This window comes from Cyprinus carpio, chromosome B3 (genome assembly GCF_018340385.1).
Source record: "Cyprinus carpio isolate SPL01 chromosome B3, ASM1834038v1, whole genome shotgun sequence".
Lineage (NCBI taxonomy): Eukaryota > Metazoa > Chordata > Actinopteri > Cypriniformes > Cyprinidae > Cyprinus > Cyprinus carpio.
Genome location: NC_056599.1, coordinates 29,388,346 through 29,403,488, shown reverse-complemented (window position 1 = coordinate 29,403,488; position 15,143 = coordinate 29,388,346). Strand labels below are relative to the sequence as shown.

The 15,143-nt window shown below is 34.7% G+C and overlaps 2 protein-coding genes across 6 annotated transcripts in view; one reads left to right on the top strand and one right to left on the bottom strand.

Annotated features, from left to right (window-relative positions):
- The window catches only part of LOC109058512 (mitochondrial dynamics protein MID51), a 50,182-nt gene that overhangs the window by 11,981 nt on the left and 23,058 nt on the right, over window positions 1-15,143 (bottom strand). For 4 of the 5 annotated variants that reach the window (XM_042720649.1, XM_019075705.2, XM_019075706.2 and 1 more), the window contains exon 1: window positions 7,638-7,757. The exons of the other annotated variant lie outside the window; for it this stretch is intronic. The gene's annotated coding sequence lies outside the window, so the exon portion shown is untranslated. Of the gene's footprint in view, window positions 1-7,637; window positions 7,758-15,143 lie in introns of those variants that run through there. 5 annotated transcript variants of the gene reach the window in all.
- Window positions 14,667-15,143, top strand: part of LOC122136813 — a 9,934-nt gene continuing 9,457 nt past the window's right edge. Inside the window, exon 1 of the mRNA XM_042721402.1 lies at window positions 14,667-14,798. Coding sequence (XP_042577336.1) covers window positions 14,667-14,798 — 132 coding nt within the window. The remainder of the gene's footprint in view (window positions 14,799-15,143) is intronic.

The window sequence follows — 15,143 nt, the reverse complement described above, 5'->3', positions numbered from 1 at the left end:
TTTAAACCTTTAAAAACTGGTATGACACAGTTTATAGTTTCTTTTTGCATATTAGTTTAAGCTGCTCGGTCGGACATATGCTCTGACAGAAAGGTTGCGTGTGCCGCTGACAGAGACACATGCTTCTTGCGCTGTTTAATGTGTTTGAGATCTGCTGTCTTCCTGAATGCATAACTTAAATTTCACAGGTATATTCTCCAACTGTAAATGTTAGAAAGCCATGGAAATATTTTCATTTTTCTGTAAGAAGTGCATGAGCCTTCTGGGATCAGTTTAGTGAATTTAACTTCTGCTTTAAAAGCCTTATTTTTGTTTTTAGATTGTAATGTTAGAATTAAATTAGATTTTAACCCTTTTTTGCACATAATATAAGGCTTACAGGTTAAATACAGATTTTTTAAAATACAAATACAAAAATAGAGATATATACCGTATATCGCAAATCGTCCAAAAAATACAGAGATATGAATTTTTGTCCATATCGCCCAGCCCTAACTCCATGTGAACTGACCTGACAACTACAATAACACATGACTATCCAGACTATAAATACCTGAAATCACAAACACTTAAACCCAACTTGCATACTTTGCACATCTGCACATTTGCATAAATCTACCTCAATATTGTGCCTTGTCTATTAATATTGTGATCTGTTCTATGTATAAGTATACACACATATATACATATATACATATGTACATATATTGAAATGTCCCAGGCTGTTGCACGGTTTCATTCAGGCATGCACACATGCACTTTATGTAGTCTGTACTTTGTTTTTTGTTCAAGTTTTTACTTTTACTTTCTTCTTCTTCCAGTTTTAGTATTATGTTAGATTATTTAAGAGCCCTGCATTTCAGCCCGAGCCCGGCACAGTACAATGTGAGTTTGTATTTAAATGTCTTGTGTAGCACCATGATCCTGGAGAAACGCTGTTTTGTTTCACTGTGTACAAGTTGTATAGAGCTGAAATGATAATAAAGCCTCTCTGAACTCTCAACGTAATTGGTGAAGCCCACTAAAGATTAAGTGTTATATTTTTTGACTATCCAGCCCACTAAATGTTTTATGCTTGAAAACATTTTGTAAATGTTGCATTTCAATAATCACTTAAGAATACCCTCCTGTTCTGTCTTCATTACGTTGTACCAGTTAGGGTTGGGCTGATAGACGATGCCATCGCCGATAGCTGATAGACATCACGATGTTGAGCCGGCATCGTGATCGGTCTATCATTCAGTTTGTCTATCAGTCTTTTTATATTTTGCATATACTTGTTAAGACTTAAAATGAGTTACGCCCCTCACCATACTGTGATGTGTTTCCCGATCAGAACACCGGCATGACGAGACAAAACACAGATTTGTGGCCATAAACGAGGCATTTGTTGTTGAGGCATACTGATTATAATGACTTATACTGTCTTTTTACGCATTGGCGTAAACAACCACGTAAACATAAGACCATGTCTGCATTTGTTATCAGAGAAATAACAAACAAACAAGCGCTACTCTACACTGCTCAAAGCTCGCGTTTGAAACATCAGTGGCAAATCCTTTAAATATGAAAACGTACTTACAGACTGTGAGTCAGAACAGCAAGCAATGTAGTCTGTCCCAGTATCAGGAAACAGTCCTACATATAATGCGCTGCATACATCTAAATATGTGTGTTGAACTGTTCTGGAACAGTGTTGTAAATGCAACTTAACCACTAGTTGTGTCCTCTTCTGGAAGGCCAAACAAAGTAGTTTCATTTTCACAACGAAACACACACAGCGTCTCCAAGACATGGCGACTGCGGTGGGACCAAGAATAAAGTTACACCTTCTTTCTTTGCGTGAACATTTGGGCAGTGTTATGCAAAGCTTCCCACACAGTGACATTAGGTGCGTTCGACTTGAAGCACAGCTACAGATGGCGATCAACGAGAGTAGCTGCTTGCAGTCGGGGGCAGAGTTGAAAACAGACACGTCAAGCTGGACACTTTCTGCTCCCGTTAGTGACGCTCACGCAGTGTTAGCATACATCACAGATGAAGGGAATAAATGCAATATTTGTCAAATACACAGATGTTTCAGAAACATTTTCATGAAAAAAAAAAAAAAAAAAAAAAAACTTTTTATATACTGCTTAATACCGCACCATCTTTTCAAGAATACAGTTCAACAATCATATACTTAATTTTAAATACTAATAAAGTGGGGGTATATATGCTTTTATCAGTTTTGTATTATAAACTTGACTCAATACAACAGTGCGACTACAGTAAAAAAAAAAAAAAAATATTGAAACATTCTAAAACACAGATTGGTGGCCATTATTGAAAACGAAAAGGTACGAATAAACCCGAAACACACATGATCGTTGTCATGCAGTGAATCTGGCCAATTGTGAAGAAATCGCAACTTGAAATCGCAGCTTGCAGTCGCTCTGGAGAAACTGCGGCGCCTAAGTCATCCGGCTGCTCTCGAAACACTCTCGCGGTATAGTGATCGGTCTGCACAGTGCTGCATGAATTCGAATTCATCTCAAGTCGGACAAAATTTTTTAACTGGCATGCATTGCTTCAAGTCAGATAGTGATCGGTCTGCACAGTGCTGCATGAATTCGAATGCACCTATAGACATGTGGGGGTATGTCTAAACTAGGCATTTTAGGAGGGCATGGACGAGTCTTAACTTTTTTTTTAGCGAATATCTCTTTGGGTTTGAGACTTTATTCTTTGCAAACTTTAGGGATCTTATCTTAAGGCAATCTGTTTTCTCAAAAGATAAAAATTAACAAATCGCATCAAATGACCCCTTTAAGGCAATCTGTTTTCTCAAAAGGTTTAACTTAGCATTACTTGTTGGGCTTTACAGAGAAAGAGGAAGTAAAGCTTAAAAGAATGATTCAAACAGTCACATGGGGGTTTATTAGAATAGTGACACAATTGCAAAAAGCAGAACAAACATAGTTACGCACATACAGCATGAAAAGGACAGGCAAAATGGAAAAACATGAAGCCTTGTTAGCTTGAAATGCAAGAGGCTATTTGTTGAAGGAAACTGTAATTTGTGGATTCTTGGGAGAATAATATATATATGCGCCTTAAAACTTGCTTTGATGAAAACGGACAAACAATTTAACCAGAAAAAAGAATTATCTGGTCAACTGTAACCATTGTTAAAGTGGTAATGGAAATGGTGATGGAGAACAAATATATTACCAAGAAAGAGTTGAATTTCCCAGGCAAGGTGAAAGTGACAAGGAAAATGGAAATATTAGATGCTAGTTTGGACAAATTGATGAAGAACGATGGCTAAACAGAATAACAAAAAAGGTTGGCAGGGTGCGATGTTTGCCTATAGACTTCTGGAAGAGGGCACGCCCTCAGAAAGAGAAAGGTGCAAAGTCTACACACAAAAACTTGTTATGGAAGGAGAGACAGAAGAGCTACAAGCACACAGACTGACCCTGATAGTCAAGGTATTCATGAATTTGACCACAACATCCGAACCTAAAATACTCAACTGTGTGATTGAAATGGACCTGTCTGGGGAATAACGTGCAGGGATATTCCTGAGTCAGACATGGTCGTTGAAAATTGGGATGGAGGGGACAAACCAGAAGATTAAGCAAGAAAAATGAAGAAATGGAAAGAACCATGTTCAAAACCTGTATTAATGTTAATATTGGTAACAGGGATCCTTTCCCTAGTAGGGATATGGCCTCTAGTTGAATTAGCTACCCAATTGATTAAAGTGGACCAAATTCATGGACATGAGGTCGCAAATTGTATTATAGTAGATGTAAAAGTATTCAGATGCAAAAAAAATTATATAAACTATATATATATATATATATATATATATATATATTTTTTTTTAAATCTACAAATGTACAGAAATGGTGAAAAAATACACAACAGTAAAAAGTACAATGGTAAAATGTGATTGAGAAGGGAAATATTTAACATTACATGGATTTGGCATAGGGAAAGCAGAAACAAATATGTAGGTGCTGGAGAAAAACTCATAATAGAGAATAAAAAAAAGACCAAACACAAGTAAACATAACTGCTACAGAAACTGGAATAAGAAAGAAACCTGTAACTAAACTTCAAAAGGAGAATGCCAGAAATACTTTACAAAAAATACATATACAATGTATGAAACCCCTGTGAAAGGGAAAGATCCTTTTCCATGGCCAAACTGGCACAGTTAGACAAACAGAACAGCAAAAGTCATAATAAAACCTGGCACCTATTCTGGTCAGAAAAAGACCTTATACCAAATAACAACAACAAAAAACTGAGGAATGCCCAGAAAAAAAAAAAAAAAACTAGATGTATAGAACATTATAATTGGCCATTACATACCCTACGGCGCAAAAAGGCTATCTTGAGATTATAAAAGATCTAGGGATGCACGATATTAGGTCTGTGCAAATAATCGAATGCAATTATCATGCACATCTCATCAGTAAATCCGGTTCTGTGATTAGTAGTAAATCTCCATCACATGCTTTCAGATGGAGCAGCATTTACTACACAGAGCCATAGTTCACTGACAAGCTACGCAATATCTCATTCATAATCACAGACGATACATCGCCGATAATGAACACAATATTGCATGGCTTGTCAGTTAATTATAGGAGCAATAATACTAGGTATAATGCAATGATGGGAACAAAAGGAATAACAGCTTTGGTTGTGACCTATATGGTGTTTTTAGAAGCTCCGAGGAAACCTGAAGGTTATGGGGTAAAAAAAATAAATGTTGGATAGAGGCAGAAAATAAATGATATTTAGTGGGAAAATATACATTCATGTGGTTTGAAAAGGAAAATATGTGATTTTAATCAGGAAATTGACATGTATTACATTTGTAATGACATTGTATGATTGAAATGAGGCAATAGAGTATTGAAAATGAGAAGTAGTATTTATTTCAATAATTATTGAAATTGAAAAATATTAGCTAAAAAAACGGAGATGTAATATGATGGGATAAAAGAATGTATATTGGACATGAAAAGGGTGATAAATTAAATCTTTGTATATGCTTTACATTGCAGGTACAATAGAAAATTGACCTTAAAAAGAATTTAAAAGAGAATAGGATGTTTTATCTCATAGACAGAGGCATTGCTGGATATGATGGAAGAGACAGAGTCTCAATAATCCAAAAAGAAGGTGATGGCCAAGGGCTTGTTGGAGACCCGAATCCCAACCATCAGACACTGAAAAAAGTGTAAGAGATGGGAGAGGCCATACCTCCAAAGGGTATCTTCACGGAGAAAGAAGGAGCATGCCAATATGAAATAATCATGCACCCTTATTGTGGCAAAGATTTGAACAGAACTTTCCCATTGTAAAGCAGAGTATAAAAATGTGGCCCTAAAATGATGTTAAGAGATACAGTCCTTAGAGAAGATGTATTGAAACCAAAAAAGGGAAAAAATATGGACGACAGAGTACATGATTGTTACTGAGAATTTTTTTTTTTACCTGTTTCAATGTTATATGCTTGATTTTAAGTTAATGCCATATATTAAATGCTTTGAAAAGTACTTGCAATACTCCCTTCATTTATTTTAAAGCGGACATAACACAAAGTTTCTTTCACTTTCTCTAGTTAACGTTTATCCCTATAGAGTAGTACTGCATCCTTTTTACCTCTGAAGAAATTTTAGTTTATCAGATTTATTAAAAACAGATAAAGCTTTAACAATTCTTCGAAAACAGTCAAGCTCCTGGAGGCATGCTGTGGGCGGAGCTAAAGTGTTACAAGCACACAAAGCTTCTGCAATCTGTGATATTTAAGTAAACAAAACAAGAACAAAAACTTTTTTGCCCAACTTCTGTTAACCGAATGAAGCACATTGATGGCCGAGACATGTTGCAACATCAAGCAGTGATGAGACAGATGAAAACTGCATTGAAGAAGAGGAAGCGTGCTTTATAAGGAAGGAAGTGACATAAGAATGACATCTGCCTTATTAGATGTCACATACGTAATTGAAGTTCCCCAAAAAGGTATAAAAGGTCTGAGGAGCACTCTTCAGATGCTGCTTGCATTAAGCGTGCAGGACACCTGATACCCTATCGTTGGACACCTTACAGCATCTCAAATATTGCTTTTTAGAGTTTAATTATGTTTAATTAATTTTAGCATTAACTTATCATTAACTTAATCAAAAAAAAAACAAAAAAAAAAGACACCTAATTACACCCTACTATACAAAACAAATCAAAAAAAAAAAAAAAAACACAACAACAATGTAATCTTCAAAATCATACATTAAGGACATAAAACCAAAAACATTATAACAATAAAAATCATCACATCACCATATGGCCAAAAAAATTATCACAATAAAAATTTTCATATCAGCTGATAATTATAACAATCAAAATCAAATCTAAATCCACATCCACACCCCTAATCAAAAGCAAAAGAAACAAAAAACAAAAATCTAATTTTAAACTACAAACTAATCTTTATGGTCAGAACATTACAAAAACATCAACACTTTTAAATCCATTTTCCTAAACAAAATAAATAACAGAAAAATTAATTTCTGCATGTTCTAATAGGTGATTATATATATATATATATATATTAGTCTCTTAGAAATGATATATATATGTAGCTTTATATGTAAATATATATATATATATATATATTAGTCTCTTAGAAATGCACATTTGACAGTAGCTTGATTTGACAGTAGTAGTTAGGAGTTAGGATGCAGATGTACATTTATGTTCATTATCAAAAACAGTTAAATCTATAAAAATGGTAACAACCTCATTTTTATATGGTGAAATGTAATCATTCTGACTGTTTTGAGTTTTATTAAAATTAACCATTGTTCATCCATAGTAGCATACATTTAGGTCATGATAACCACAGTTAAAACCACAAAAATAGCACCTCAATACCATGGTAAAAAGTTAACTATATGGTGCTGTTTCATTCCGCTTGCGGCGCATAAACATTATATCGAACATTTTACTTTTGTTATTGTTTTATAGAGGAGAATTATATCACAATAATATCCCTACTTCATGGTATCAAGCCCTACTTAGGCTTGATTTGACTATCCTTACCCTACCTGAATAATCATAGGTTTAACGGTGTAAGATAAAAAGACACACCAAACAACGCCTTTCAAAACAAACACATAAAACAAGCCCAATGGATGCACGTGCGACTTCTTGAACACATTCTCAGTCATGTGACCCTGTAATTACATTATTAACGTTGGGAATTTTACGTCATTAACAAAAATGCCTTACTTGATGATAACTGAAGAAACAAAATAGAAGAACGAGTTTAACGACTGTTCCAGCACACCTAATATTTAGTATTATCAGGTAAACAAAAACAAAAAATATATATTGGTACATTAATCACTACTATCTACGGGAATCAGTTCAGGTGAATGTGAAGTATGAAAATGAGACGTTCATAAACAGAGCTGCAGTTATTTGCATGCTACCGTTAGCTAGCCTCATCTCCAATAACCTTCTTTAACTGTGTAAATATACCAATAATCGTAACCTCTGAGGTCTCATATACTTACTTCATAAACTCATATTCGGAGCCGATAAAAAAAACAAACAAAAACACTTTAACTCACGTTTGAAATAGACAGAAGTAAATGTTTGGCTTGTCAAGGGTGGAGGGGGATCAGTCTTCAGTGCGGGTCTAATGGCGCTCCGGAAGAAGATGTAAGTCTAGACTAGTACTTTACTTCCGGAGTAAATGAAAATGTGTGTGTGTTTTTTTTTTTTTTGGGAAGTAGTTTGTTACTAGAGCAACGTCAACACGAAACCAGAGCTTTCCCTATCCGATCTTTTTTCCCCCTCGTCTCATCATATTGTATATTGTTTTATTGCATATTATTATGTGGAATAGGCCTACAGCAAAGTGTCTTATGTGTAACTGTGGCATATACATGTAATGTAATTTGAATGTACATTAAATTAAATTAAGTTGTTTCATTGCTTTCAACCCCAACATTTTAGCTTTTTTGTGCTTAAGGTCACAATCTGTTTTTATAAAGTCTTTTGTCAGAACACAGCTCATTGTCTTTGAAATACTGGGGGAAAAAATTGAAATAGTACATCTTTAAACACTAATAATTTACCATCATTGAGAAAATTGAATACAACCAGCGAATACAAATAAAAAAGTCACACACTAATAGTCTGCTTTTTATTTTGATAGCACTCTATACCCTACAGATAAACTTCACAACAAACAATAACAAATGCAACTGATAATCCTTTATGGATCCAGTAAAACTAACAGTTACAGTGGTAAAATATTATGCACTGATACAGTGCATAGTCAAAAAAATAGTAAAAGTGATATGTAAAATTAAAAAGTATATGTAGTACAACTTGTAGTAAAGTGAATAATATAAAAAGCGAGTACAACAGTACAATAACATAAGTGATATAATAGATTTATAATAGCACAAATTATATGTATAATATGAATAATACCATAATAAATAACTGAACAACAATAGATTAATAATAGCAAGAAGAATATGTAATATCAAGGGTGGAATAATACAGAATAGACATAAAAGAAGAATAAATTAATAGTAAATTATAAAGTAAAATAAATAATCGTGAAATGTAGTTTTATAATAGTATTTCTGTAATAATTATTAAACAAATTAAGACGCAACTAATGACACAACACAAAAAATCGTGGATGTGAATTCCAAATTGTGTTTAATTAATGAGCTCTTTAAGTATAATATATACATGTACACACACACACACACACACACACACACACACACACACACACACACACACATATATATATATATATATATAAAATGAAAAATCCTCTGAATCACTCTCAGCTCAAGATATACATTTTATTTCAGTTTTCAGTTCTAGCTTTCCCTGGGAATAGAGTGGTTTAGTTGTGATGACAAAACCTGACCAATAAAGACTAATTCTCCACCGCTTCCCTCAAGATTTTCCTATATTTTATTCAATTAATGAGTAAATTAATATAAACAACTTGACGATGCTTGACATTTTGTTCTACAATGCAAATTACACACACCCATGCAGAAAACACAAATTTTGAAACAGTTGTTTATTTTCCATATATGTTAATACATAGGAATGTTTGGGGTGTGAGTGTGTTCAGTTTACCTTGTACAACAAAATGTCAAAGTATAGTTATGTTTAACAGACCAGAATATAAGATGCTCCCCTTCAAAAAAACTTTATTAATCAAAATTAATAATCATTATTACAACATCAAGGGCAATAATAAACAATGATTTTGTCATGATATTTCAGCTTGACTCACTAATGAGTTCCTGTGTTTTTCATTTCTAGGCTATTTACATTATGCAGCTTTTGTGTAAATACACAGTACATGATCAGCATTAAACAGCCTGTGTAAATAATTTTAAATGCAGTCTATAGTATTGTGATTGACTGAAGAAACTGGTTATATTTAAATAATAATAATTAATAAATCCTTACATTTATATCGCGTTTTTCGGGACACTCAAATCGATCTACACATAAACAACAATCTCCTCCACCACCAACATCCAGCAAATTACCACCTCCAAATATTTGACATAAACAACAGAAACATTTAATAAGGTAATTATAATAATTATATTAAATGATATTGTTATAAAAATTACCCTTACAAAGGTAAAAAATGCTCCTGGAACTCTATTCCGAGGAGAGAGAGATAGTGGTTTGAATATGACCAGGGTCATTCTGGCCATTCATTCAGGACTATTCTGGGTTTTAACTAGTACAAATACAACATTAGGCGGTGGAAGTATAGCCTTGTCTCTTGGAAATGCAGAGTACAGGCTTTCTTCAGCTTTCCTTAAGGCTATCCTTGTCCTGTTTGCAATTGGCTAAAAAGGAAATATATATAAAATCAGTTCACAGTTTAATGATAATCTATGAAATCCTTATAATCAAGTGATGATAAACTTACTCTTTGTAAATAAATAACGTTAGTGAAATTAAAGAGAGATGCTTTAGCTCCATCCCTAATCCTGGCAGTCTTGTCAAAGTGCTCACTGTACATATTGTGCTCATAAAACAATTTAGTTTATGATATAAACTACAATATACGTTAAAACTTAATAAGAATTCATTTAAACTTTGATTTCTTATAAAGTCTCAGCTTTCACAGCTAACTAGCGATATCACTAGATACTAATAGTCTGACACTGGTGGCTAATTAAGCTTTCAACCTAGTGTTAAAAATGATTAAAAACAACCAGAAACAAACTGGTTGAGTTTTACCTGTGAAAGATAATCCCCCGAGATCCCCCGAGTATTTATGTCTATTGTACAAGAGACAAGGCTATACTTCCACAGCCTAATGTTGTATTTGTACTAGTGAAAACCCAGAACAGCCCTGAATGAATGGCCAGAATGACAATGATCTGAAAACCGACGCACCGACACTCCCCATCCAACCTGATGGAGCTTGAGTGGTCTTGCAAAGTAGAATGGGAGAAACTGTCCAAAAATAGATGTGCCAAGCTTGTAGCATCATACTCAATAAGACTTGAGGCTGTAATTTCTGCCAGAGGTGCTTCAACAAAGTATTGAGCAAAAGCTGTGAATACTTACTGTATGTACATGTGATTATTTTTTTTTTATATAAATTTGCAAAAATTTCAAACAAACTTCGTTCACGTTGTCGTTATGGGGTATTGCTTGTAGAATTAACTGAACACTGAGATGTGAAAATCTAGATAAAACACACATGCACACACACACACACACACACACACACACACACATAGCTTTGACATGGACATTACTTCATTCAACATATGCATGTGGTATAAGTTTCTTGATCATATATAATAATTCATTTAAATTACTGGATAACTTCAGGACTTCAGGAGTTGAGTGTGACGGGGTTGTGATTTTTTGCTCAAAACGGCCCCTGCGCTAAATGTACTAAATAACAGGAGAGCACATGGTTTGCATGATATTAAGAAATGATGTATATAGTTAAAATAACAAAGATCATTTTCACAAATAATCGTTTTCTATCTTTATTTGATGTAAAAGAGTTGAGTCGTTAAGCTTGACAATCACAATATCACAAAATCAATAATGTTATAGTTATAAAAGAAGGTGGTAACTTGACTATGTCTGCTCACAATGTTGTTCAGAAGAGTTATATGGTGTCACTTCCTATTAATGATGTCACATAAGGATCATTTCATTATTTTTATGGGGGCAGAATGATTTGTGTAGCAGGGTTGAGAGGTTACTGAGGTACAGAACTAAATTATATGATTTTATGGAATAATCATGAATTTACTTAGAAAAAAAAAAACATTACCAGCAAAAAAGTACAGAAAAGTATTTATGAGAATAGCAAAATGTATGGATTTTTTTCCAATTTTCATTTATTTTTATTTGTTTGTTTATTTAACAGGGACAATACATTAGGCATTGTTACACAGAGACAAACGATGCCGTGTACATAGGGCATACAGCATAAAGCTAGTTTGCAGCCCTCATCCCTGGTTATATACATACACACACACACACACACACACACACACACACACACACACACACACACATATATATATATATATATATATATAGTATATATATATATATATATATATATATAGTTATATATAGTTATTTGTGTGTGTGTGTGTGTGTGTGTGTATATATATATATATATATATATATATATATATATATATATATATATATATATATACACACACACAAATAACTGTGTGTGTATATGTTATACATATTGTCATACCTAAGCCCATATACAAAGTCACAAACAATAAAATGTAAATCAACCTGCATACAGAAAGAAGATGTAAACTAAACCAGCCTGAATAAACCTGAGGTACATACTCAATGTTCACATCGCTGTAAAGAATTATGCCATTGTTTCAGCTTTGTGGAGAAAACTGTGAGTGCTGATTGCAACTTTAAATCAACAGGCATGGTATTCCACAGATGTGAACCTTTCACTGAAAATGATGATTTACCCACAGTAGTTCTGCATCTCCGAACTCCACAATTCCCACTCACTGCCCCTCTTGTCTTTGCCCCATCACTATTGAATTTTTGTATCAACTGACAGACTACATCAGGGGCAAGGCCATGTATAAATTTAAATACTGTTTTTATAAATTAAAACTTTAAGAGATTATCAAAACTTAACAAATTATATTTTTGAAGAATTTTACAATGATGCCATTTCATTGGTTTCTGATCCATTACCTTTAAAGTTTGTTTGTATAGTGACAATACAGGCTTAAAAACTGATTGAGACGCTTGACCCCAAATTATCGCACAGTAGGTCATATGTGATAATATCATAGCATGCATAAACATTTGAGGTGCTTTTAAAGATATACATGATCTTATCATATGAAAACAGTTCAAATTTGTCTTAATAGTCTTAGACATTTTCTTAATAAGGGCATCAAACTTAAGCTTAGAGTCTACTATAACCCCTAACTATTTAAATTCACTCACTTCTGTGATTTCCTTTTGGTCAATTTTGATTTTAAATACATCCAGTGCTTTGTTCTTTAATGAAAAACACATTGAAACGGTTTTATCATGATTTAAAGTTAAACAGTTATCCTGCAGCCACTGGGAAACACAGACCATATGAGAAGTTTCTGCTGTTACATAAATAATTGTGTCATCTGCATACATTTGACAACCAACCTCCTTGCAACTTTCAGGTAAATCATTTATAAACAAACAGAAGAGCAACGGACCTAATATTGAACCTTGTGGTACACCCAGTTTGCATTTTTGTAGTGATGACACCATTAATTTTAACACATTGCTGTCTACAATCCAAGTACAATTTAAACCAGTTTAAAGCTTGTTGAGAAAAGTTCTATTTTTCCAATTTATTTATAAGTACTTCATGATTTACAGTATCAAAAGCCTTTTTAAAGTCAAAAAAATCTGCTTCCACTACTTTTCCTCAATCCAAATGACTTTTTATGTTATCTATAAAATGACATATAGACATTTCTGTTGAATACTTTGGTTGAAATCCAAATTGCTTAGGGTTCAGCAGATTATTTATTTCCAAATAATTAATTAATTGTTCAACCACTAACTTTTCTAAAACTTTGGAAATTACTGGAACAATTGAGATGGGTCTATAATTACACACCTCATCAGTCTCCCCAGACTTAAAAACGGGGGTCACCACAGCTGTTTTAAAATTTTGTGGAAACGCGCCAGTTTTAATAGATACATTTACCAAATTAACTATTGGGCTTACCAACATTGCACTATGTTTTTTATAAAAGAAGCATCTAAACCAAATATATCTTTAGCTTTTGAACCGTTTAATAGATTAATAATTTTACCGATTTTATCTGTCAACCTGTGAAATATAAAAAGATGATGAATTTCTTACTACATCGTGATAAACAAACAGAATTAAAATTTGTTGCTAGTTCTTCTACTGATTTAACAACAAGAAAATTAAATTAATTTGCAGTTTCCAAAGCATCAGTGCTAACCTTTACATTTATATTCAGCTTTGATATGCCTTTACTTTGACAAAATTTTTGATTAGTTAATTTATTCATATGTTTCCACATGAGAGAGCCATTGCCCTGAGATTCAGCAAACAACTGCATGAAATAAGATGACTTTCCTTTTTTTATTATTCATATCCCAAGTACACTTTCATAGAAGGCCATGAGGGACATGAAAAATAGGTGGTGTCCACTGAAAAAAACAAGATAATTTCTAATATATAGATAAAATGTATGTCATGTTTTTAAGGTTTTTTTTAAACCTTATTAAAGGAGGCATTTCAATTAATACAAAAAGATTTTAAAAATAGATTTTTGTAACCCAATAGATAAAATACACTTAAAAAGGTCAGAGGGACTCAAATCACACCGGTTTCGTGGAGTGACTCAGTAGCTTCTGAGTATCGATATAGCGATACTGTAGCATCGATGTGAACATTCCTAGATACACAAAAAACAGAGAAGAAGACTTGGACTATGCAAATAAACCTTGCGTGCAGTATACAAATGAACATGGTACAATACATTTATTAATCTGTGTTAATGTTAGTGTGACGACTGGGGCAGGGCCGATTGCCGTGGGAACGAAGCGAGGCCGGTGGAGTAATTGGAAATGAGCGACACCTGCGCCACTCACTGGTCTCGAGTCCCACGGAGGAGCTCCGGAAGGATAAAGGGAGGAGATAAGACAGTGAAGGACGAGAGAGGACCAGGCCTTGACTTTATTTTGTGTTTTGGTTCTGTTTGTGCGCGGCAGTCGTCCGTGAGGGCCTGTCGCACTGTTTTGTGTGTATTTTATTATTAAAGTTTGATTTAAATGTTCACCGGTTCCCGCCTCCTTCTTCCCGACTTACAAACTGTGTTACACTGGTGCCGAAACCCGGGAGGAAGGAGGGACAGAGAGCCCTCGCTGCTGAGACCGCAAGTGGCTGCCTGAGGCGGTGGTGCTGGATCGATGGAAGACGAGGTGGGAAAGAGAGCTCGCTGCCGCGCTCCTGGGTTGAGGAGGGGTGGCTACCATCCGAGAGGGGGCAGAGGAGTCGGCCCCATTCGCCAGTTGGCCGGAGCCTGCTGCCGTCCGCCATGATTGGGGAGGAGCTGGTTGCGAGTCCCACGTTCCCTGCTCCTCCCCAATCATGGCCCCTCAGCAGCGAGGGCTCTCTGACAGCGTGTCCCTCCTTCCTCCCGGGTTTCGGCACCAGTCTAACACAGTTTGTAAGTCGGGAAGAACGAGGTGGGAACCGGCAAACATTTAAATCAAACTTTAATAATAAAATAAACACAAAACAGCGCGACAGCCCCTCGCGGACAACTGCCGCACACAAACAGAACCAAAACACAAAATAAAGTCCAGGCCTGGTCCTCTCTCGTCCTTCACTGTCTTAACTCCTCCCTTTATCCTTCCGGAGCACCTCCGTGGGACTCGAGACCGGTGAGTGGCCAGTTGTCGCTCATTTCCAATTACTCCACCAGCCTTGCTTCATTCCCATGGCTCTCAGCCCCGCCCCACTCGTCACAGTTAGTTAATAAAAAGACAATCGTTCAGTGTTTGTTCATGTT